The sequence below is a fragment of the Eptesicus fuscus genome, chromosome 6, assembly GCF_027574615.1.
Source record: "Eptesicus fuscus isolate TK198812 chromosome 6, DD_ASM_mEF_20220401, whole genome shotgun sequence".
Lineage (NCBI taxonomy): Eukaryota > Metazoa > Chordata > Mammalia > Chiroptera > Vespertilionidae > Eptesicus > Eptesicus fuscus.
This window is the reverse complement of record NC_072478.1, coordinates 70,759,033-70,783,451: the sequence shown is the minus strand read 5'-3', so window position 1 is coordinate 70,783,451 and position 24,419 is coordinate 70,759,033. Positions and strand designations below refer to the sequence as shown.

The 24,419-nt window shown below is 55.0% G+C and overlaps 2 protein-coding genes across 3 annotated transcripts; both read left to right on the top strand.

The window, feature by feature from the left end:
• Nucleotides 1–6,520: 6,520 nt before the first annotated feature.
• EIF4E1B (eukaryotic translation initiation factor 4E family member 1B) lies at nucleotides 6,521–9,549 on the top strand. The gene is made up of 7 exons (XM_054716986.1): nucleotides 6,521–6,538; nucleotides 6,622–6,821; nucleotides 7,105–7,200; nucleotides 7,874–7,937; nucleotides 8,677–8,790; nucleotides 8,935–9,074; nucleotides 9,435–9,549. Exons 1-7 carry the CDS (start codon nucleotides 6,521–6,523, stop codon nucleotides 9,547–9,549), a joined length of 747 nt encoding a protein of 248 aa, XP_054572961.1.
• A 1,534-nt stretch (nucleotides 9,550–11,083) lies between these two features.
• TSPAN17 (tetraspanin 17) lies at nucleotides 11,084–20,328 on the top strand. Of its 2 annotated transcripts, XM_008142866.3 has the most exons (8): nucleotides 11,085–11,353; nucleotides 14,631–14,681; nucleotides 14,771–14,917; nucleotides 15,726–15,896; nucleotides 18,058–18,183; nucleotides 18,936–18,983; nucleotides 19,522–19,638; nucleotides 19,737–20,328. In XM_008142866.3, exons 1-8 carry the CDS (start codon nucleotides 11,267–11,269, stop codon nucleotides 19,800–19,802), a joined length of 813 nt encoding a protein of 270 aa, XP_008141088.1. In that variant the 5' UTR covers nucleotides 11,085–11,266; the 3' UTR covers nucleotides 19,803–20,328. The 2 variants fall into 2 exon arrangements, with proteins under 2 accessions (XP_028005275.1, XP_008141088.1); XM_028149474.2 differs by lacking the exon at nucleotides 14,631–14,681 and having other exon boundaries at nucleotides 11,084–11,353.
• The last annotated feature ends 4,091 nt before the right edge of the window (nucleotides 20,329–24,419 follow it).

The window sequence follows — 24,419 nt, the reverse complement described above, 5'->3', positions numbered from 1 at the left end:
AGAGAGAGAGAGAAGCTTTTATGTTTCATCACCTTTGATCATTTTACCTTGAATAGTATTTTATTTGTATAATTTTAAGAGCTAGCACAGGGGATACCTATCATTATCATTGGCCTCTCAGCATTAAAATCACCCCCTTCCTCTGTTTGGGGAACCCCCACTTTATGAGGCAGAGCCCACCTCCTCCTTTAGGCACTCCCAATGCTTTCCCAGCCTTCCTTGCAGCCAGGACCTGCATGTGACCTCAGCCCCAGACACCCCACCCCAGACTCTGAATCTGAAGCTAGTGCCAGAGCAACGGGGAAGGAGGGAGTCTGGTGTGTGAGGACGGGTGGTGTTGGCGGTGGCAGCTCCTGCCAGGGACGACCTGCAGCAGTGACACTGCTCCGGGGAGCACCCAGCGTGACAGCCCAAGCTGCACTGTCGGTGCCCAGCCTGCGCATCAGGGAGTCTTCCTGGGCCTGCTTGGCAGTGTGGGTCGGGGCAGCATTCCAGGCTGTGTGGTCTCCAGGGAGAGTTCTCTGGCCTTCCCAGAGAGTTTCTGAGCTGTATTGGTTAGTAAACGTATCTGCTTAAATTAGCCAGGAAGTGATTTCTGTGACTCACGACTAAAAACCCTTGAATGTCTGAGTATGTGATGAGGAAGGACCCAGCAGGAGAGAGGAGAGGAGGAAGAGAGGAAGAAGACCAGATGAAAGGTGTCTGTGCTTCTGGAACTGGGAGTCACTGCAGGATTTTAAGCACAAGAGAGACCTACAGGAGATTTGCATTTTATAGAGCCAAATTAGGGTGGGTTGGAGTGGGACATGGCTAGAAGCAGCAAGATCAGGGAGGAGGAGGAGGCAGAACCCACAGGAAGGATGACAAAGCCAGTGTGTGTGTGTGTGTGTGTGTGTGTGTGTGTGTGTGTGTGTGTGTAATTTGGGTATCATTCAGGAGGTAACTTATCAGGTTCTGGGGAAGAGGGAGAGGGACCAGTCTAGGAAGATTCCCAGCTTCTGGCTTGGGCATAAGGGTGATTAATGCTGCTGCAAAATGGAACAGACATTGAGGGGGTGGAGCAGTATTGGGGGGAGTGATGAGCTTGTTTGGGGCATGCCAAATGGGCGGTGCCTGGTAGACAAACTAGAGGAGGTGTCCAGAAGACAGCAGGCTACCTGAGCCCTGAGCTCAGGCATTCACTTCAGGCTGGCTTCAGGTATAGATCTGGGCCATGGTGTACAAGGGAATTTTAACACACGGCTATCCAAAAAGGGGCGTACCTTGAACTGTAGTTTGCTGATACCCATGGTGTAAATTCTCCCACCATGATTAATTTCAAGCTTTCAATGTGATGTCACTTAATAGATAATTGGGAAGAGATATACTGTATTTTCACCATCAGATAAAATAGATTTAAAAATGATCTTAAGAGCACAGATAATAGTAAAATAATTAGAAATTTGCTTTTATTATGCTATTATATTTGTTTTATATGCTTATTATATTTGTTTTAACATAATTTATATAATTAAAAGTTTATATTATTTAATTTTTAATAATGGATTTTAAAGAATAGTTTATTGTTTTTAGATAGCGAGGGAGAGGAACAGAGAGAAACATCAATGTGAGAGCGAAGATTGGCTGCCTCCTGCACACCCCCCACCAATGTGCCCTTGACTGGGAATCCTACAACCTTTTGATGCGCAGGATGATGCTCAACCAACAAAGCCAGGGCATGGCTTTTATAAATGGCAAATAAAATTTCTGAAACTTTAATATTTGTTCTCACAAGCTGGTCCAAACTAGCCTAGTACACCACTGGATTTCTGCTTTCTATTTCCCTGAATAGGGTGATTTAAGCTATTTATCCTCTGGTTGGAGAGGAGAAGTGTAACCATTTACCCTTAAGTGTCCTTGGTTACAGAAGATAGGATTTTTCCATTTACTAAATGGCTGTAAACTGCTCAACCATTTAACTATCTATCTCAGTTTCCCTATTCCAGGGTCCTGGCTTACTGGCCTGTCTCAGAGACTTCCATCCCTGAATTTTTTTTAAAATATATATTTTATTGATTTTTTTACAGAGAGGAAGGGAGAGGGAAAGAGAGTTGGGAACATTAATCAGCTGCCTCTTGCACACCTCCAACTGGGGATGTGCCCGCAACCAAGGTACAAGCCCTTGACCGGAATCGAACCTGTGACCTTTCAGTCTGCAGGCCGATGCTCTATTCACTGAGCCAAACCGGTTAGGCCATCCCTGAAATTTTTTAGGGGTGATGAGGGAGGATGATCTGTCTTCAGTAACTGCTTCCTGCTGACAAAGGCTGTGGTACCTGCCTGGAGATGGTATGGAAGTGTCTCCATGCATGATCTAAGGGGGACAAGGGAATGCAAGGGATCCGAGGGATCCGAGACTGGTGAACAGAGAGGCTATTAGCTGATTCTTCTGAAGTAGGCATAGGCTGGATCCATGAAGCATTATCATCTTGATATGGAATTATATCCTAGAGGTGACAAATTTGACAAGAAAGTGAAAAAGCACGGCCTGAAAATGAGAAGGAGAATTATAGTTATTTAAGGCCTGAGGAGAGGTAAGAACCAGGTGATAGAGGGAGGGACCGACTTTACAGTGTTGGTGGACAGGCTTCCCTGGATGAAGGTGTGGCACCTGCCTGACACTATTTTTAATTTAAATTAGATAAAGGAAACACCTTAAGATCTTTTTCCCTGACATAAGTTTATTTTTTTCCTCTGAACCTCTTGGGCAGGATAGGGAAAGCAGTTTCAAGGTGGCAGAACTCTGGTTCCTGCAGACCCACCCTTTTAAATAATAAAGGTTTATATAAAGTGAAGTTGGTAGGTTGCTTCATACTTCATTGACTCAATTATTTAGTTCTGGGGGAAAAAAGTCAGTTCAGTTCAATTGCTAAATCTCATTTCAGGAGGCAGTGATGCAGATGGCCTCCCAAAGTGAGACCTATATTGTGTAAACAAGCACTCAGGTATTCCATAGGGGTATGACCATGAAAACAGAAGAGAAGAAACAAAGGTTAATGATCAGAGTAAATTATAAACTAGTTTCTCAGCTTGTAAGGCTGTCTGTCGAGAAGATTTTTAGATGTAAGGCTCAAAGTTTCTATTGCTGGAATGAAAGCAAACTGTTACAGTCTGAGAGATCCTCCTTATCTGCAGTTTGAACACCACCAGGTGCTCAAGTAAATTTTGTACGGTTCACCCTGCATCAGTAATTCTCAATAATCCCAAGTCAAAGGATGGGAGAAAAATGAAACATTAGTTTGGAGAGTTGCAGCCAAATATTTAAGAAAACTAGAAAAATTCAGGATTTGTAGGTGAAAAGTAAAACTTTAACTAGAGTCTAATATCCAAAACTTTAACTAGAATTTAATATCCCCCTTCCCCTGGCTTCAATAGATTCTATTAAAACACAGTACCTCCCACTCCCACCCCCGCTAAAATCACCCTCCTTTTTTTTTTTTTTTAAATCAAAGATAGTCAACTCAAGACTATTTAGTGCATTAAGACCAGTTTCAATTTGGCCTGATTATTTGCATAAACACAACAAGAATAATAATTGATCATATAGCCTTTTTAACATCTGCTTTGGTAGAGTCTCATAAGGAATCTCCAGATTGAGCTTTAGTCTTTAGCCATTTCTCCAAGGGGATTTTACCAGCTTCAAAGTCAATCTTAATTCCTTAAAGCTTTCTGGTGACATCCAGAATCTAGGCATGTCTCTCTCCCATCATGACATTCCAATCAAAGTCTTGGTTGATAAAACTACAATTGGAAACTGGCTTTACATGTCCTATTATAAGAGACCACATTCTTATTGGATTCATGCAAACAAACATATTGCTAAGAAAATAATAATATTCATTAAGAGCTGCCAACTTCTGGAGGGATTAGGTAGGGAGAAAAATATAAATTCTTCAATATTTATTATAAGGGCATACTTTACCAAATTGATAGAGGGAAAAAACAGGTTTCCTGGCCTTCTTCCAGTGCTTCCTCTGTTCAAAATTCTTTGACACTCCTTCCAGTGGATTATGTCATACTCTTCCTAAGGATTATGTCATCATCCTTGAATGTGGGCCCTGGGACCCAAATACCATGGACATGAGGCTGTGCCAATTTTTGGGCCCAGGCTTTAAGAAACTAGTAGCTTCTGCTTCCCATCTCTTGGGACTCTCACTCTGGGAAGCCGGCCAATGTGAGGAAGGGAAGCAGCCACATGGAGAGGCCACTAGAGCTGTCCTAGCAGACACCCTCAGCTGAGGTTCCAGTGGACAGCCAGCATCAACTGCCCCACTGGGAGTGAGCAGGTGATTCCAGCCCCAGCCTGTAAGCCACTCCAAATGATAATGCTTTGGAATAGAGATGAACTGTCCCTACTGAGGGCTACCCAAACTGCAGATCTGTGAGTGAAAGAAATGATTATTGTTTTAAGCCACCAAGTTTGGGTGGTTTATTGTGCAGCAACAGGTAGCTGGGACACCATGCCTCACCTGTCGAGAGCCTGTCCATCACTAAACGCCTCTGAGTCAGTCTTCTAAATACCTCTGAAATCCATGTTCTCTCCATCTTCCCTGCCACCTGGAAAACTAGGTTAGCATCCTCATAAATCTCCCCCGACTCTTGCTGCTGAGAGTGTTTTTGTGTTTCTACAGAGAACTTGTTGGAAAGCCCCTCTGATACCTGCCCAGCCCATCTGTCCCAACTTAAGCACTCAGCGATGCTCTCCACTTTCCTGGGATCAAGACTTACCATCCCTTCCTCCTTTGGGCTTCACCACACTGTTCTTTCTTCTCATCTTCCAGTACCCATGTTCCCTTTGCCCCAGAGCCTTTTGCATGCTGTTCCACCCCTGAGATGCCCTCCTCCACTACCTAGTTAACTCTCACTCATACTTTAGCTCTCGGCTCAAACATCACCTCTCCAGTGAGCTACCTCTGAGCTAGTGGTTCTCGAAATGTGGTCTGTTTAACAAGCCCTGCAGGTGAGTCTGGCCCACGCACTTGAGAACTGCTCTAAAGCCCCAGGTCAGGTGGTGGGCTTTATTTTCTCCACCTGCAATTCCTTTCCTTCAGAGGTCTGCATCTGTGATTACAAAGGTGATCTTGGGGAGATTATCTGATGTCTGGCTCCCTGGCAGATCAGAGAACAGGGGCAACCCAGTTTTTGCACTCACCACTTCCTAGCACATAACCCCATGCCTGTCACATACATTAGGGGATGGGGGCTTAATAAATATAGCCTGTCAGCCTCCAGGTGGTCATGGGCTTCCCTCGGTGTGGGTGAGGGGAAGGGACTGGTCCCCTTAGAGATCTGGGCCCCTAAAAGTGGGCAGGGGGAGGGAGAGAAACCTTAAGAAACTTGAGGCATCAGCTCCTGCAGAAAAGGGTGCTGTTGAGGAGGCTGGGAAAGGGTATTCAGAGCCAGAGCTTCCCACCCCTCCAACCCCCCTTTCCCTTTCTAGTTCCTACCCCCACTCCCAACAGGGTAGTTCTCAGGTGATTTCTATTGACCTCTGAGCCAGGCCTTCTTCTATGGGCCTTTTGTGTTTTATCATTTAATACAATAAGCTTCTGAGTTGTGTATCATTAACCTTCCCATTTTACAGATGGGGAAATGGACTCAGTGAGGTTCAGTAACTTGGCTGAGGTCAGGGTAGGGAGGACTTGAACCCCGATTGTGTGGCACACTACCCCTTGCCATCCATGCCCAGGTGGGCGATACTGGAATAGGCCAGGAGAGTGGTGGGCTGGTGGGGCCATATGCAACCTCATTTGTTCCGCCAAAGGGCAGCCTCAGCTGCAGCAGATTGTGGACCTGTGAGGTGGAGGCCCTAGTGTGGCCAGACCTTCCCACATTTTCTTCTTCTTTTTTAAAAAAATTATGTTTTTATTTTTCTTTTTTTTTTTCTTTTCTTCCCACATTGTCAAGAGAAACCAAAAATGTGGACTTTTAATACAATCTCCCGGTTTCTCAGTGATTATATTTAACATAAACTCAGATGCTTCCTGAGACCAGATGAATGTTTGCGTCAGATGGCATTGGTGGCCACTCGAGGAGGTGAATGGCAGCAGAAACAAGGGGATGCCTCAATGCATGTAGCAGGTCTCTGACCTGGCCTCGCCCCAGCCATGTCAGTCACTGCTCCTGCCATCTCGGGGACAGTCTGCTTTAAATTCAAACCCCACCCTCGGTGGGATTCGGTGTGACTAAGGGCAGCCCCCTAATATTGACCCTTACCTTCCGGTCTCAGCCGCATGATGTGGGTGGGGTTGAGCCTGCCGGGTCACACCTGTCCCACAGCCCCCAGCCTGCAGGCAGAAAGTGCTTGCTAAAGGCTGTTGATGGAAGGAATAGTGTAAGCCCTCCTCCCTCTGAGCAGCCCCATGCTGGCTCCACCCCTTCCCCTGCTCTGAGCACTCAGGGGCGGGGCGCTGATGGGTTAAAAGCTGGCAGCTGGGGGTCCCTCTTGGATGTTCTGTCGGGGAGCCCAAACTGCTTCAGCATGGCTACCAGCAGCCTTGTAAGCCCACCTGCCTGCCCCTCCTGCAGCCTGGGCAGCCAGGGCCGGAATTCACAGCCCACCCTGACTCCTTTCTCTGTCAGGTCAGAGAGGCTGAGGGCGAAGTCCTAATGTGGAAGAAGGAGGAAAAAAAGCAAGAGGAAGGAGAGGCAGCAGCAGCAGCGGGAGCATCCATGAGAGAGGAGGCTCCAAACTCTCCCTCAACTCTGCTGTCCCTGAGGGGGAAGGCCCGCAGTGCGGGCCCAGTGGAGGCCAAGCAGGAGCTGCACCTTCTGCAGAACAGGTAGGGCAGGCTCCTGCTCTGCCGTGGACAACCCCTTCCTCTCTCAGCCCCGGCTCCTCAAGGGCAAGGCCAGAGCTGGCCTACGACTTGGGCCGTGTGTTCCTTCCAGCCTTAACCCCACTGGGATTCTGGGTTAAGCGCCTCCACTTCTCCTCTGGCCCTCTGCCCCACCAGGGTAATTGACTCCAGTCACCTTGGGGGATCTGTACCCCAAATATTGTCCCCCAGTTTGTCCTTGAAAGGGTGAGACTTCCCTGCCAGCCCAGGTGCTCTCTGCTTCCAGGTGGGCCCTGTGGTTCTTCAAGAACGACCGCAGCCGGGCCTGGCAGGATAACCTGCAACTGGTCACCAGGTTTGACACAGTGGAGGACTTCTGGGCGTGAGTGTCTGACTGCCCTTTATGGAGGAGGCTGGGGCCCGGGGACTCTGAGCTCAGGATCCTTCCCAGCCCCCGGCCCTCTGGGGGGCTGCTTTCCACACAGCTCTCCCAGTCCTCCCTGGGGCCCGGCAGCATTGTTAGTGAGGGCTGGGCTTAGTGGATTCTTCAGGGGCACAGGCCTGGGGAAACCTTGGGGCTTAGGGAGAAAGCCTGCAACGTGGGAGAAAGCAAGGAGCTGACCCTGACTCTGCTGCTTCATGATTTGTGACCCTGGGCAAGTTCCCTCCCATCTCTGAGCTTGTCTCAACCTCAAGTGAGGATTAGGCTGCTTCAGAGTGTCTGTGGAGAACCAAGTGAGGGGACTGGGAAGGAGCTGTTATAAGCCTAGGGGTCGGGGGAGAAGGCCTGGCTCCAGCCAGAGGGGCATCAGCAACAAACCCGGCCCTGGGCGTGGGTGGTCAGGGGAGGCTCCAGGGAGGACGTGGGGTTGGAAGGTTAGGGTAAGGAAGGATGGAATTCCAGGCCGGAACGCCACTGTGAGCAAAGGCTTGGAGGCGGGAAGGTTGGTGAGAAGCAGGGTGGGGTCTGGTAAGAAGTTGAGGGGCTGAGGTCAGTTGGAACCAGGCCCTTAAGAAGCCTGGACTTTCAGCCTGGGGTCGGGGACTCTCTCTAGGATTTACAGTCACATCCAGCTGGCCAGTAAGCTCTCTTCAGGCTGTGACTATGCCCTGTTCAAGGTAAGCTCTGCTTCCCTGCCCCCAGGCACAGGGGGGGCGGATTCTCCCCAGTACTACTCGCACACAGGGGGCGTGGGGGTGGAGTCTGAGGACAGCCTCCCTCAGAGCCAGGAGGAGGAAATGCTGTAGAGGAGCTTGGACAAAGTGTCAGACCTGTGCTGCGCCTTGAAGGACCATTGAAGAGTCTGGAAAGTGGGGATCCAAAGAAGGAGCCCAGGTTTCTGGCCTGGTTCTTTAACTAGGAATAGGCATCAGAATTGGTCATGGGCACTGACCATCAAGGTCCAGGCTAATCCCTGGAGCTGCCGACCCAGCAGGTGTATGTGGTGGGACCCTGGCATCAGTGTTTCATGATTTCCCAGGTGACTTTGTGCCCAGCTGAGCTTGGGATGTCTGGCATGGCCCACACTGGGGTTGCCCCAGAGGCTTTGTGAATTACCCCCATTTGAACTCCTGTCTTCAGGAGCTCTGTTCAGTAAAGGAGGCAGGCACACACACACACGTGCAAGGTTATAAAAGTTGACGCACGTTAGGGCCCTCGAGCCTGGGGGAGCTCAGAGGAGGCTCTGGGGGTTGAATGGCTGGTGGTGGCACTTGCCTGAACAGAGGGGATGGAGGCATGACAGAACCTAGCCTGTGGAGACCTCCTGCGGGGCAGGGGCAGGACCCGGGGAGGTGGCTGGGCCCCCACTTCCCTTTGAACAAAGGGAGGCAGTTGATTTGCCATCTGGCCTCCCAGGATGGCATCGAGCCCATGTGGGAAGACGCCAGGAATAAGCGGGGTGGCCGCTGGCTGGTCAGCCTTGCCAAACAGCAGCGCCACACTGAGCTGGACCGCCTGTGGTTGGAGACAGTGAGTGGAGGGGCGGGTAGGGAGGGTCCCCCAAAGGAGTGGGCAGGGCTGGTATGGTACCTGTGGTGGCAGTGGTCTCAAGGATGGCGGGTGCAGTCCCTGTGCCACAGCTGGAGGTCTCATCACCTCCCCTTTTGGCCCCAGCTGCTGTGCCTCATTGGGGAGAGCTTTGAAGAGTACAGCCAGGAGGTGTGTGGGGCGGTCATCAACATCCGAGCCAAGGGGGACAAGATCGCAGTGTGGACACGGGAGGCAGAGAACCAGACGGGCGTGCTCTACATTGGGTGAGGGTGCTGGCATGGGGTGGGGATGGGCCTCTTCTAGGGGAGAAAGTGACATGGGGGTGGGGGTGGGGGGCCTTGGCCTACAAGGGAGACCTCTGGAACTCTCCCTGCCTTTTACCCCTTCTGCCTTGCCCACATGTGTTAAGGGTTTGGGGACCTAGATGTCAAACTATTTCTAGCAGGACTCTTCCTTTGCATTAGTCTTATTTTGGGTTTCCATATGACTAAAACACCCAAAATTGGAGTGTCTGTGGCTGGAACCAGGGGGGGAGCTCTGGGCAGAGGACCAGCTTATCTCCAGGACTGCTGCTGACTGCCTGTCTCATTTCCTCTCCCACTTACCCCCCATTCCCATCCCAGGCGGGTCTACAAAGAGCGCTTGGGACTCTCAACGAAGACCATCATTGGGTACCAGGCCCATGCAGACACAGCTACTAAGAGTAACATCCTGGCCAAGAACAAGTTTGTGGTGTGAGAGGGCCTAGGTCCCTCTCTCCATTCAGCCTCCCCTGAGCCTCTCACTACTGCATGTATATGTGTCCCGGCAGGACTGGGGGCGAAGGTGGAGGGCTGGTTCTCACCTGTTGGGGAGTTAATATGAACATGCTTTAACATGAGTTGGGACCCAGGCCTAGGGGCTGCTCTGTGGGTGGTGGTGGTGGAGGGCAGGCTGAGGACCCAGGGCAGTGGAAAGGAGGAATCCCTGGGTTTCCTTGTGTCACCCAGAGGTGGGGTGAGTTACGGGGGAAGGAGGGCCCAACCGAAGGTGGAAAGAGGACAGGGACAGTCTGTGACCCAGTACTGACTCTGTGCCTACCTGGAAAGGGGGCTAGCTAGGCCTCAGGGCCAAACCCTTCTGTTCTAGGGGGGAAGCTCAAGCCTACTGCCACTCGGAGAGCTGGCATTCACGGGCCTCTCCCACTGGGGATCGCTGTGCTGGGAAACCTTGGTGGATTTTCTCTCATCAGATTTGTAGGCTTGGAGCCCACCCTGGACCCCCTTCCTTCTTCGGAGTAGGCCTGTGCCCTCACTCCAGAGGCTGGAGGCTTAGAGGCAGAACCCCATCATCTCGCAGAGGGAGCTGAGGAGGGAGACAGCCCTGGGTGTTTCTCCCCCTTTCCTGTGGCCAGGGCGGTTTGGGCCTTCCCTAGCTCGGGGCGGAGCTTAAGTGAAGGTGGGTGGGCGAGGCCCCGCCCAGGAGAGGAGGAGGCCTGTCGGTCAGACCTCACCACGGTTCTGCTACTCGAGGTGGATAAACTTGATGGAGCTCAAGCTCCTTTCTGTTCCTGTTCTAAATAAATACTCCCTTTTGAGCAAAATTGGAATGATTTTTTAAAGGAGGGCTCTAACATGATGATTCAGTCCCTCCAAAACCTCGATCTGCTCCAGTCCTCCCTGGAAGGCGCTCGTGGGAGACGAACCAAGGAGCCCAATCAGGCCCACGCTGGGATGGGGAAGAGGGATAAGACTGGGGTTCCAAGCACCAAAAGGGGTTGAGCCAGGGGGTGGGGTGTATGCCCCCGGAAAAACTAAAGGGGCAGTGACCAGCCGACTCCCCACTCACAGGACCTGGGCGTGGTCTAGCCGGTGGAGGCGGGGCTACATTTCCGGTGAGGTTGGACTCCCTGTGCTAAAACGTCCAGTCGAATCTCCATCGCCATCTGCTCACCAGCGCATAGTGACTTCTCTCCAAGATGAGCTCCCACAGCAAGGCCGGGGGTTGGGGGGCGCGGGTACTGGCCCTGCGGGGTGGGGGTGACCCGCGGTTTGTGCTGCCATCATCGAACATCTCAGGAGGGGACTGAAGGGCGCCGGGGCGCTCTCCGCGGCTGAGGGCGTGAGCAGCCCAGCCCGGGGGAGAGGGGAGAGGAGAGACTGGGAGAGGGGAGAGGGGGAGGTGTCTGGAGGCGGGGCCAGGCTGAGGCGGGGCTCGGAGAGGACGGGGGCGGGGCGGAGCCAGGCTGGGGGCGGAGCCAGGCGGGGCTGAGGGTTCCCAGCGCACTCCCAGCAGGGCGGTCCCGGCGCCGGGGGCGGTCCCTGCGGGGCGGGCGGGGCCCGACGGGCGCTCGGGGTGGCCTTGGCCATGAAGCCACAGCCGCCGGGCTAGGCCCCGGGCGGCTCCAGCCTGGGCTGCCCGCGGAGGGCTGGGCCCGTCCCCGGCTCCGGTGGGCGGGCCGGCGGCGGCGCTCACCATGCCCGGCAAGCACCAGCACTTCCAGGAACCCGGGGTCGGCTGCTGCGGGAAATACTTCCTGTTTGGCTTCAACATTGTCTTCTGGGTGAGCGCGGGGTGGGCGTCGGGCCCTGCGCTGGGGGTGACGGGAGGGGGTTCAGTCTTCTACTGAGGGGAGACCACTCCCCGCCGCAGGGCTTAGGACGGTCTCCCCACTCCCAGCCGCCCGCCCACCCCCGAGAGCACCGGAGGGAACTGCGGGGAAGCCCAGATTGCAGGGGGCGGGTCCCAGCGGTGTGGGGACCGGGAGTCTTCAAGGCTGGCGGAGAAGGGGCAGTGTTTTCTTGAAGACCCCAGGGACAGCGTGGTCCGAGTGGCCCTCCCTCCTGCCCAGCTCACTTCCATACCCTGGGGTGTGGGGTGCACGCTGAGCCCCAGCTCTGATTTAGGGAAGAGTCTGCCGAGCAGGGAAGGGCAGGGTCTCTTTTCCTGCCCCCTTGGCGCTCCCCCCACCCCCCTCCCAGCACCTGGCCTGGTACCTCGCCTTCAGCTCTGGCAGAGTGGGCTGGGTCAGAGCCTCCACCCCTGCCCCTTACTGGGAGGTTTTCCGAGGAAGGGCCAATAGTCAGAGTCCTGGGGAGGATCTTCCTATTGAGTGGCTGGGAGCTGGCCCTGGGGACCAGAATTCTACATTCCAGAGCTGACCAAACCGAGGCTCCAGGGTGGGGCTGCCCCTGCCCTGAGAAGGGAGCTGCTGGTGCCCCTCCCAGGGTGACATCTGTGCCCCTGGGCCCTGCCAAGTCATCTTTCCCTTCTCCCCCATCCCGTCTCCCCAAGGCCGCTTGCCGCCTCTGCAGTCAGCTTCTGCTGCCTTGGTCAAAATGCCAGGCCCACTCAGTTTTGTGCATCAGGACTCAGTGGCACAGCCCTCTGCCCACATGCATCCATGCAGTCACCCGCATGTGGGTGTCCTTGGCTCCAGCAGTGTCAGCTCTCGCAGGGTGTGGGATATGTGCAGACCTCCCTGGAGGCCGAGCTGTGAGACTGTGGGCAAGTCCCTTCTCTCTGGGCCTCTGCTTCCCTGCCTGGGAGGGGTGATAATGAAGCCTGCCCCCAGGCTTAGGCATGTCAAATGAATTATAGCTTACTGTATTCTTATTATCATCTACATTTTACATATAAGGTAACAGGCACAGAGAGGTTAAGTCATTGAACCCAGAGACACACAGCCAGTAAGTGCAGAGCCCCAGTGACAGCCTACTGGACGGTGGCTGGAGGTGAGGCAGAGCTTTGAGCAGAGGGAGCCCTCAAATGCCAAGGGGTGGGGTGGGGGTGGCGGGGACAGACAAGAGAAACCCAGGCTTGTTCAGGGTCCTGGGGTTGGGGCAGAGTTTGAGTTTTATGTTGAGGGCAGTATGGAGCTGTGAGGGCTTCAGTGCTGGTGGTGGACGGTGATAGTTCGTTTGAGGCAGATCTGTCTGGCTGCCTTGGGGAGGGTGAGTGAGGGACAGGAGTTGGAGGAGGGGAGACTAGGGAGGAGGGCTGGGGTAAAGTTGGGGTGGCCGTGGTGGTGGGGGAACAACTCCAGGGGAAGTGATAAGGCTGGATCGGCAGGACCAGGTCACTTGGGGGAGGGGTAAAGGGAAGGTTTCAGGTTTGGGTCATGGAGGCCTAAGGGACGTGCCTCTGAAACAGGTCCAGAGATTTCTTGTTTTGTTTTAATGGAAAGCAAATCCTGGTGTTACCCTGCTCATAATCCTCCAGTGGTTTCTCTCAGAAAGCAGTCCAGGTTCCTTCCCATGGCCTTCAGCCCCTCTGCAGTCTGGCCCTGCTTCCTTCAGCTTGTCCCTTGCACAACCCAGCGGACCCAACCTCAGGTCCTTTGCCAGCCCCTCCCCCTGGGATTCTTTTCTCCTCTCTGTACCTTTTGTCATTTAAACCTCAGCGAAAATGTCACCACTTTCCCTGACTAAAGCTCGCCCCCACCACCCCCAATCACTCCCCACCGCGTCGTCCTGTTGGATTTCCTTTAAAGGGTCTGCTTAACGGAAATGACCTTGTCCACTCACTGTGGGTTTCCCCACTGGAGTCTAAACTCCACGAGGGCCGAGAGCTGTCTGTCCTATTCAGTGAGGTGTTCCCAGCATCTGGAACAGAGCCTGGGACATGGAAATATTTGCAGTACGTGTCCGGAGCTAGGGAGAGGCTTGGGTCGCAATCCTAGAGATGGCAGTGTCACGAAGGGGTGGGAAGTGAGCACGAAGAGGAAGAAGCAGAAGGCTAAGGTTGGAACTGATGGGGGGTGGGCATGGCCATGTGCAGAGGGTGGGTGAAGCAGAGGTGCCGGGAGGGAGGTTGAGAAGGGGCAGGTGGAAGAATGGCATGGAGTTAACACTGAGGGGTTCAGGAAGGAGAAAGTGGTGGTGGTAGCCTGTCTACAGGCTGTGGGTGGGTCAGGTGGGATGAGGCAGGAGAAGTGATGTTTGGTTTCACATCCCAGATCCAGTGTCGGGGAGGGAAGGAGAGACATTTCTAAAGACAGAGTACAGCAGTGGGAGGAACCTGGGGTCAGAGAGGGGAAGGCATTAAAGGTGGAGTTGACCAGCTAGGTGCTGAGGGGAAGGAGCCTGAAGAGAAAGCAGGAGTGGGGGTGGTGGAGTGGTGGTCAGGGTGGGCTCATGGCCCTGGGCTTGGGCTGGAGGTGATGGATGGTCGGGTATCTGCTCAGGGTCAGGCAGCGGCCCTGACATCCAGGTCTCTTCCCAGTAAGGAATTGAGGCAGGATGGCTGGTGGCGTTTAGAAGGCCCTGGCAGAGCTGTGGCCACCTGTTTTCCAGGATACAGCCGCTGGCCTGGGCTGGGGCCCCTCAGCTGGGTCCTGCTCTGCATCAGGATTCCTGGTCATGCAGGGGCTTTGGCTTTGAGCTCTGAGAATAGAACCTGGCAGAAAATGGCCTCTGGCAGACAGAAGTTGAAATGGTGCAAAGGTGGTGGGCTGGTGGTCACAGAGTTGCAAGGCAGCCAGAGGGCTGGACTTGGGAGGGGCAGAGGCCAGGAGCCCTGAAGCCCAGCATGGGCTGGGGCAGGAGCAGAGGCTCAGGCACTGCTGCTGATGGCCCCCTGTTCCCGTTCTGAGTTCCAGGAAGGGGCCCTGCTGTCCTTTCTGAGGCTGGGCGTGTTTAATCTTCCAGGCTGTGTGCTGTGGGGAAGAAGCACTAAGATGTGTTCTTGGGAAGATGTGAAGGACCCTGGATCCCATTTAGAGCCCTTTGCCCTCTTCCTTTCTCACCCCTTGGAGACCCTGAGTGCTGGGGGAAGAGGCTGTGTTTGGGGGAGCAGGATGCTGGTGCCCAGCTCTCAGCTCTTTGCTTCTGCTCTTGCAGGTGCTGGGAGCCCTGTTCCTGGCCATTGGCCTCTGGGCCTGGGGTGAGAAGGTGAGGAGGCGGGGTAGGGCGTGGGGCGGCTGCAGGTCAGAATGATGGGAGGATCAGTATCCCAACCTGTCTCTGCTCCCCCGACACAGGGCGTTCTCTCCAACATCTCGGCGCTGACAGATCTGGGAGGCCTTGACCCCGTGTGGCTGTTCGTAGTGGTTGGAGGCATCATGTCGGTGCTGGGTTTTGCTGGCTGCATTGGGGCCCTCCGGGAGAACACCTTCCTGCTCAAGTTTGTGAGTGCCCCACACCTAGATCCACTGGGGACCCCAACTTTCTCCCACCCACTTCTTACACATATTTTTGTGCTTAATAATGGGTAGTTTTATTATGTTATAACAATAAATATCAGATTCGTATTATCTATCTATATATAGGATCCTTTCTGTTGTAAATTACTGAAAACTAGTGGTATTTATTGGCTCACTAAGAGAAGCCCGGGGGTGTGCTGGCTGCTGGCACATTGGGGTCCAGGGACCACCACAGTGTCACTTGGCCTGGCCTCTGTTTCTTGGCTCTGTCCCTCTCGGTTAGCTCCATTCCCCATGGGGTTGAAGGATGCCCAGGATTTGTGGGTACTGGCTTCTCGCTGCCCTCACTGCCCTCCAGGAACTCCTACTGGAGGCAGAGGCTCTTCTCAACCATTCTGTCAAGTCCTTTAATTGCATCTCCTTGATTCTGATTGGCTGTGTCTGGACCAATCCCTGTGGCCTCGGGGAGGTAGCGCTCTGATTGGTGAGCTGTTGGCACATGCGCAGTCCTCTATCTGGAAAAGTGAGCCACAGTTTCTGCAGTCGAGCCACAGAAACTGAAGGTTTGTGTGAAGGGTGGTTTCCCAAAAACAAAACAAAAAAAACAAAACAAAACAAAACAGGTGGTTACGGGAGGAAGCGGAATGGATTGGTAGGTAAGGCCAGCACTGTCATCACATCATAAAACAACACAAGCATGATAGAAGGTGGGGACTCTGGGCTGTCTTGGATCCCGTGGCACCCACCAGGCCTGCGTCTCCGACCCCCACCATCTGTATGTGCCCACCCCCAGTTTTCAGTGTTCCTTGGCCTCATCTTCTTCCTGGAGCTCGCGACAGGGATCCTGGTCTTCGTCTTCAAGGACTGGATACGAGACCAGCTCAACCTCTTCATCAACAACAACGTCAAGGCCTATCGGGACGACATTGACCTCCAGAACCTCATTGACTTTGCTCAGGAATACGTGAGTCCAGCGTCCAGCACTGGCCCGCCACCGGCAGGAGGCACCTGCTGCACAGATGAGTGGGAGCAAGTTCCCTGTGTGCTGGGACCATCCCCTCGCCCCCCCAGGCCAGGCAGGCCCCAGGCAGAGATCCAGGAGTTAGTTCTCCTTTCTGAGAGGAAGCCAGCCCTTGGTGATCCCTTGTGCGTCCCCATGTGCCTGGTCCTGCAGGGAAACAGGGTTGGAGAATAGAGGCCAGAGGCTCCAAAGGCTAGGCTTATACCACGCTTAAAGCAGGAATAAAAATATAGATTCCCCTTCTAGGAAACCCTGGGCCCACAGTATCGGCTGGGGCTACATTGTTGCCACCCCTTTGCTGATACGGGGGCTCTCTGTTTGCCACTGTCCCCGACACCCTGTATTTCATTATGCCTGTCGGTCCTCTTCTCTCATTTATATTACTTCTTTGGCCTCTGAACATATTAGAGTTTGAGACTCTACACAGAAGCCCTGCCCTCGAGCTTGCACACCTACCCCTGTGAAAAAGTAGTGAGTGAACAGTTCACGAAATCCTAGACACCTCACACCTACAAGTTCCCGCCCACTCACAGTGATACCCAGCCACACCCACTTACACAGTCATACTCGTTCGGTGCTGTGCACATAGTCTGCTCCGGGATCAGAGATGAACCAGAGCTGGTGTCTGCTTTGAGGCGCTCTCAACCCAGGGCGAGGCAGACAGGTAGCCAGGCGGTTAGGATGTGGTTTGTTTGTTCATTCAGCGTGGACTTATCATGCCCTGGACATGATGTGTGCCAGGCCCTGGGCTGGGTGCTGGGGATCTGGGGTGAAAAAAGTGGGGACCTGTCCTTGGGGATGGCAGTCTGGGTGGAGAGATGGAGGATGAATAAGCAAAGCAAACAAACAAATGTGTGTGTGTGTGTGTGTGTGTGTGTGTGTGTGTGCGTATAAAATTATAAATTGTGGTAAGGGTTGAAATGGGGAAGGGTGGAGAGGGGAAGACCTCTGGGGGGGAGACCTTGGAGGAAGAGAGGGGTCAGGGATGTGGCGAGAGCGGTGCGTGTTCCCCAGCAGGAGCAGCAGGTGCTAGGCAGAAGGAGAGGGGGCAGGCGGAGGCAGGCTGTGCCCACACTTGCCATTGACTCACCTAGGGAGGCAGCCCACGACGTTCTGGGTAGGGGAGAGGGGATAGGGTGCTGGCGGCAGCATTTATGAAGTGCAACAGGAGGGTTATGGGTGTGGCAGGATTGCCCTCCTGCCCTTGTAGAAGGAGAATCTCTGGGCGAGTATGGGGGGACCTGGCATAGACATATTTAGTGGAGCCTCTCCCCACAGGGCTTGGCCCAGCACCCATTCTCGGGGTGTCCTGCAGGAAGTCTCAGTTCTTGGGCCAACATCCTTGCCCCATCCCTTCCTGTTTTTTTTTTTTTTAAGTTTAAAAAAAAAATACATTTTATTGATTTTTCACAGAGAGGAAGAGAGAGTTAGAAACATCGATGAGAGAGAAACATCGATCAGCTGCCTCCTGCACAACCCCTACTGGGGATGTGCCCGCAACAAAGGTACATGCCCTTGACCGGAATCGAACCTGGGACCTTTCAGCCCGCAGGCTGACGCTCTATCCACTGAGCCAAACCGGTTTCAGCTGTTTTGTTTTTTTAAATCCTCACTCATCTGAGGACATGGAGGAAGAGAGAGAGAGAGAGAGAGAGGAGAGAGAGAGAGAGAGAGAGAGAGAGAGAGAGAGAGAGAGAGAGAGAGAGAAACATCTATTGGTTGCTTTCCGTATGTGCCCTGACTGGGGATTGAACCGAAACGCAGGTGTGTGCCCTGAACAGGAAATGAACCGGCCACCTTTCGGTGTAAAACACGACGCTCAACCAATGGAGCCACTCCAGCCGTGCTCCCTTCCTTTTTCAGCCTCTCTTGGGTTAGGGGGACAGGCTCCCACTAGTCCCTGCTCTCACCAACGTGAGCAGGAGCCCAGAGCTGCTCTGATGACCCTGGCCTGTCTGCGGGGAGGGCGGCGGGGAGGTGCCCACCTGCCTGGCTGCCTCTACACTCCTTCCCAGCCTCGCCCTGTCTCTCTGCAGCCTGGGTCTGCCCCCAAACAGGGTGGGTCTGGCTTACCTGGGTCTTTCCCCCTCTCTTCCCCCTCTAGTGGTCTTGCTGTGGAGCCCGAGGGCCCAACGACTGGAACCTCAATATCTATTTCAACTGCACTGACTTGAACCCGAGCCGGGAGCGCTGCGGGGTGCCCTTCTCCTGCTGCGTCAGGGACCCTGCGGTGAGTGGGCCCTGATGAGGGGTGGGGCGGCGGGCATTGCTGAGTGCAGGCCCAGCCTGGGAAAAACCCACACAGGGCTAGCTCGGCCCCGCCCTGGGTGCTGTGGATGTGGGGAGGAGGTCATTTCATGTGGGCTCCCCCTACCAGGCCGGGAGCTTGTGTCCGTGGGCAGCACGGAGGCCTGCTGGAGTGGGCTGTGCCTCTTGAGCAAAACCTGTCCCTGATTCTAGTGAGATGGCAGTTGCAGGCCCCTGGGCACGGCCTGCCCCACCCAGCTCCAGGCACCCTGTGCTTCCAGTTAAATGCAGCCCAGGTTGTCTGGGGACTGGGGCTGGGTTACTCCCTCAGTCATGGGTGTGACAGAGCCCCCCCCAGGCTGCACCAGCCACCATACCCCTGGGCCACCATACTGAGGTGGCAGGGATGGGGGTTCTGATCCCTTTAAGGCTATCTTCAGAGCAGAAACTTCTCACAGGGACATCTCTGTTCACCTGGGACACTGAGGGCCAGGATTCTCCCCATTCTTGTAAAACACGAGCAGGCAGGATGCCTAAGCAGGAGAGAGCCCAAGCTGGCAGGTGCAGCTGTGCGTCCTGGCGTCGGGCAGAGGCGCACGGGCCTCAGCGAGCCTCTGGATGCGGCCGAATCCACATCCATCTGCTTCCCCTGGAAGCAAGAACCGTTGCAGTGCTGGGTGCCATGGGCCCTGGGGTGCCCCCTCACAGGTGGCTCATTGGCCTGTTTCTCCTCAGGAAGATGTTCTCAACACCCAGTGTGGCTACGACGTCCGGCTCAAACTGGTGAGATGGGCTGGGACCGGGCTGGGGCACTGGCATGGGAAGGGGCACCCATAAGCTCCTCTGAAGGGCCTCAGGGATCTGTGGGGAGGGGAGCTGAGTCCTAAGAACCACCCAGGCCTTGGTGCCCCCAAACATGGGGGCAGTAGACCCGTGGGCACGGGCACAGGTGCATTTGCTCATTCCAATCTGAGCGCCCACTGGCGCCGAGTTTTGCCCTGGACACGGGACGCATGCTCCTGAGACAGATGGAGTCCGGCTCTCACGGAGCTCCTGCTGCAGGGGAGGGAGAGACAGGAAGCTAGCTCACTGATACAGAAATGTGAACAGTAATGTGACAATTTCAGCTGAGCGCTTGGGAGAAAATAAAATAAGGTGATTGGAATGGGGCTGGGCAGTCAGAAGAGTGGGTGTCTGTGCTGAGACCCCAATGATGAGAGGAGCCAGCCACGCCAAGGCCTGTGGCAGAGCTCCAGGCAGCAGGCGTGGAGGCCTGAGGCCCGTGGGGGTGGGGACTGAGCCCACACCTGTGTGCCCCCAGGAGCTGGAGCAGCAGGGCTCCATCCACACGAAAGGCTGTGTGGGCCAGTTTGAGAAGTGGCTGCAGGACAACCTGATCATCGTGGCCGGGGTCTTCGTGGGCATCGCCCTCCTGCAGGTACAGGCATGCCCCCACTCCTTTACCCCAGGCCCCCCCCCCCCGCCCCGCCCCGCCCCGCCGACGGCCTGTCCCTCACCCACTCTCCCTCTGAACAGATCTTTGGCATCTGCCTGGCACAGAACCTCGTGAGTGACATCCAGGCAGTGAAGGCCAACTGGTGAGGCTGCCACGCTGGCCACGGCTACCCGCCTGGCCTACCCAGGGACCTGCCACCGTGCCGTGATGGGCCCAGCGGCAGGAGGCACTTCTGCTTGGACCTGAGCTCCACCTGGGGCTCGTGTGTGGGCGTGCTGTGTGCCCCCAGAGAAGCCGCATGACTCTGCCTGTTCTGGACTTGTGTGCATGGAGGGGGTGTGTGTCAGTGTGGGTGTGCACGGGGAGCTGCTGCCTCTGTGTTGTTGCATGGCAGGCTCCCCGGGGGACGAGGAAGGGCGCCGGCTGGGACACACCTCTCTGCATGGTGGCGTGGGGCGGGCGCCGGGGCCTGCTGTTGCCTGAGCTACGGCCCCACGCAGCTCGAGCTCTCTTCTCTGTTGGCTGTGACCTTGACCCGTCCGGGATCCCACTTCAGCCTCAACGTCTCAGACTCTAAAGTGAGTCCAAGAATCTCCTCTCCCTTGCTTGCCTCTCAGGATCAAACATGATGATGGCTGCAAACTACTTAAATAAACAAAACCTTGAAAACCACTGGCTTACCACCCCCCCGCCCCCAATCTGGTTCTGTCCGCTGCAGAGCCCTGGCCCAGACCCACCCTGCCCTGTTTTCTTCGGCGTGGGTCGTGTATACACTTGAGCTGAATTTTAAAACTTGGTATATTTCACATAAAAGTATGTTTCACAGACCCCGGGCTTCTCAGGAACAAGGCCATCTGGCTGCAACAGCTCTTTAGTGGCAGCGTCTCCTGGGGCAAGACGCCCCATTCTCTGAAGCCCTGCTGGACCCATTCCGCTCACTCGGCTCTGCCCTGCGGACCCTGTAGGCTGGGAGCTGCCTTCCCCACCTGTGTAGGGCTATTCCCTGCCAACACTGCTGTGGCCAAGCCTGGAGGGAAGCGCAGGGATGTGAAGCTTGGAGTTCCGGACTCTGCCTTGAAGAGGCCAGGGAAGGGGGGCTGACCCTGCTGGGGACTGAAATGGGTGCCAGTGGGCCCAGGAAGGCTGTTGAGGGGTGGATGGAGATCAGGAAGGTGTTGGGCAGGAAGTAGCTGGAAGCCCAGAGCTGGGGGTGGGGAGCCCAGATGGGGGACTCCTGGGCACACTGTCTGGAATAAAGTTCAAAATCTTCCTGGTGGCCTGTAGAGCTGCCTTATGGCCACCAGAGGGCGCACCAGTACAGCATTCTCTGCATCTGGCTTTCCTCTGGCAACCTCACCCAGTACAGTCAAGTGCCTGGGGAGTCCACCCTGCTCACTAGTGCTCTGGGGGTTCAGGGAACTGGAAAACCTCAAAAGGAGCAAACTGGGAAAGTCTGGCTGTTCTCAGTTCTGCCTCTTATCACCTCATGAAGGGGTGTGTGGAGTGACTGCCATACCCGCCCTGGGCTGCCTGGTCTTTGTGGCTAGTTCCCAGACGTCAGACTCAGCTGGCCTGAGGGCCAGGTAGGTCATATCATAGGAGAATGAAGTTAGGCCTTTGGGTAGTGAGGCCTTAGCTTGACTTCCCCATTGTTACTGAAGACGGGACACAGAGAAACATCGCTTTGTGACAAGAGAAATACATACAGGGGTGGGCAAAAGTAGGTTTACAGCTGTGAGTGCGAAAGCTTATTTTTATATTATTTATTAATTGTATTATTTTCCATAAGAACAACTGTAAACCTACTTCTGCCCACATCTGTATTTGTACAATCAAGGTGATAATGGCAACTGGCCCGAGAGACAGTAGGGTGTGGTGGGGCCTATGGCAAAGCAGATCCCCATCTCGAGTCGGTGGCTGTCATGAAGTTGCAGCTAATTGCTGTAAAGTGAGAAAGCAGGTCTAGTGTTAGTAATCTGGAGAAGCCAGAAGTCCAGATTTTTATGAAAAATATTTTGGTTTTTAAGTTCTTGGCAACTAATGAGAAAAAAAATTAACCTGTGAGCCAAACAGAAGGTGTGGGACCAGCTTTGGCCCCTGTGCCCTGCCATTCAGGGGTGCTGGGAGTCGCTGCCAAGTGAGCAGGGGTGGGCATGCCCCCGGCATCGTGTCCTGGGGTCCCTGACAGGCGCTACAATAAATTCAGCTCACAGTCTTGTGCATTTGCCTTGTGTCTTCTCATTTCAAACGCTTGCACTCTCATCCCCCTCCCAAACCTCACAACCCCTGTGTGAGGTGGAGATGGTCTTCCTGATGAAACGCCAGCTCAGAGAGGGGAGGGAGCTGCCCAGCACACAGCTGGAAGAGGCACTCGGCGCTGGCCCTTCTCCCTGGAGTTTTGCCCCAGACCCGGACTGCCTATCTGACATCGCAGGATGAAGCCTGCACACGCAGTGCCCACCGATAGCGGGCAGTAGGTGTCATTCCCCCAGCGTGAGTCGAACACCCACTAAGCGCTGGGGATGGAGGGAGCGAAGACCAGGGTCCTGGCCCTGTGCTGCGTTCTTGTGGGGGAGACACAGGAACAAGTAGGCAAGGGAGCATTCGTGTCAATAATATATGCACGGCCCTGGCTGGTTTGGCTCAGTGGATGGAGCATCAGCCTGCAGACTAAAGGGTCCGGGTTCGACTCTGTCAAGGGCACATGCCCAGGTTGCGGGCTCAATTCCCAGTAGGGGGCGTGCAGGAGGCAGCCGATCAATGATTCTCATCATTGATGTTTCTATCTCTCCCTTCCTCTCAGAAATCAATAAAAATATATTTAAAAATATATGCATGAAAAAGTAAGAGGGATGGGCTAGACAGTGACAGCTGGGGTGTCTGGAGAAGGGGCCCCTTTGAAGGGGTGGCTGGAGGAGAGGGTGCCATCTCTGAGAAGCTCCAGAAGAACAGTGTTCCAGGTTTCAGTACCAGCTGCCCCAGAGGCCCTGAAGCCGGAGTGGGCTCAGCACGAGAAAGCCTGGGGTGCTGGAGAGGTGAGAGCGGGTGGGGGGCAGAGGGCACAGACAGAGGGAGATGGTGGAAAGGCTATATGTGGAAATAGGACTGGTGAGATGGAATAAGAATGACTGGTGGGAGTGAGCATGACCCTGGCTGGGGACCCAGAGTTCTCCAAAGCTCAATTCTGCCACTGGACACCCGCCCACTCACCTACCCATTCACTCGACCACCCATCCACTCAGGTAGGCGCCGGCGGGAGGCTGAGGTCCCTGAGGCAGGTCGCCCTTGCCCTTGCCTTCCCCGGCTCACAGTCGCTTGGCAGAGGCAGGCGAGCAGCTGCTAGTGGTGCAGTGTGTACGTGGTGACGAGCACATGGTCACTGCTAGGTGGCGTAGCACGCTGGTTAGAGACAAATTCCCGCCCCCACCGCAGAACTTCGAGCAGGTCTTTTCCTCGCGCACGGAGGAGTGCTAACTCAGACGGGACTTTCCAGATGCGTGGAAAACAAGGGAGTGTGTGAGGCTGCCCCCTGCCCTTCCCGCTAGGCGGGCCCCTGGGCCCTGGGGACCAAGGTGATTTTCCCACCCTCTGTCAGGGAGGGGTGCACACTGGAGGAGACAGGTGGCCATCGTCTGGCAGCCTGGGGGTGCCCAGGAACCCGGGGCCTGCCTGGCCTGACCAGAGGAGGGGCGTCCAGCTGGGTGGGAAGGCATCCGTGACACTGGCTGCCTCAGAGGGAGGGCCAGAGGGGAGCCAGAAGGAACAGCGAGCTCGGGCTGGCGAGCCTTGGATCTGTTGATGGCCTAGGAGGGACGGCCTAGGAGGCCAGGCCAGGGTCCCTCCCAGAGGAAAGCCAGAGAGGCTCCCGCAGCGCAGGCCTTAGGGGAGCCACCAGAGGGCACTAAAGCTCAGCCCACGCAGCTGCGGGACCCCAGGGCAGGCAGGGCTGCGCGTGCAGAGGTCACTGAGGGGAGCCTCTGTGACTAAGGCCATACCACCTTTTCAGAGACCTGGTGTCCACCCTATTGCCAAATCCAGGCCTTGCCACCCTCTGCATTGTCCACTCCAGGGACAAACAGCGCTGCCCCCACGTCCCCCGCCTCGCCCAGGGCTCGGGGAGACGCGGGCCCTCCTTCGGGCCCCCACCGGTGGTGGTGTCTGCCAGACGGAGCGGGGCCTCCCTTTCCCTAGGAGGCTGAAGCACCATGCTCCACCACCGACACTTCCCTCCACCCCTTCAGCCAGACTTACGGAGCACCTACTGTGTGCCAGACACTGCCGGAGGCACTTGGGATCCAAAGGAGAATAAAAGAAGACCCACCCCACGGTGCTCACAGTCCAGACTGGGGTCAGCAGCCTTTGTCTGCAAAGGACAAAGAGGAAATATTTTAGGCGTCCGGGCCCCTCAGCTCTGCCTTTACGGCAGAAAGCCACTCTCAAGACAAATGGGCGTGGCAGTGTTCCAATAAAATTCTCTGGACACTAAAATTAGAATGCCATATAATGTTCAAGTGTCACAAAATATTATACCTCTTGGTTTTCCAACGGTTAAAAACCCCAAATCGCCCTGACCAGTGCGCTCAGTGGTTAGAGCGTTGGCCGGGGCACCCAAGGGTCACAGGTTCAATCCCTGGCCCTGGCCGGAGATCGTGGGTCTCTCTGACGTTGATGTTTCTCTCTCTCCCACTCCCTCCCTTCCACTCTCTCTAAAAATCAATGGAAAAAATATCCTTGGGTGAGGATTAACCACCACAACACAAAAC

Bases quoted from the DNA above. Each gene is read 5' to 3' on its own strand.
- EIF4E1B (XM_054716986.1), top strand. The intron at 6,822-7,104 runs GTAGGGCAGGCT...CTCTGCTTCCAG, and splicing joins CTGCACCTTCTGCAGAACAG to GTGGGCCCTGTGGTTCTTCA. The intron at 8,791-8,934 runs GTGAGTGGAGGG...TTTTGGCCCCAG, and splicing joins ACCGCCTGTGGTTGGAGACA to CTGCTGTGCCTCATTGGGGA.
- TSPAN17 (XM_008142866.3), top strand. From the start codon at position 11,267: ATGCCCGGCAAGCACCAGCACTTCCAGGAACCCGGGGTCGGCTGCTGC. The intron at 14,918-15,725 runs GTGAGTGCCCCA...GCCCACCCCCAG, and splicing joins ACACCTTCCTGCTCAAGTTT to TTTTCAGTGTTCCTTGGCCT. The intron at 18,184-18,935 runs GTGAGTGGGCCC...GTTTCTCCTCAG, and splicing joins GCTGCGTCAGGGACCCTGCG to GAAGATGTTCTCAACACCCA.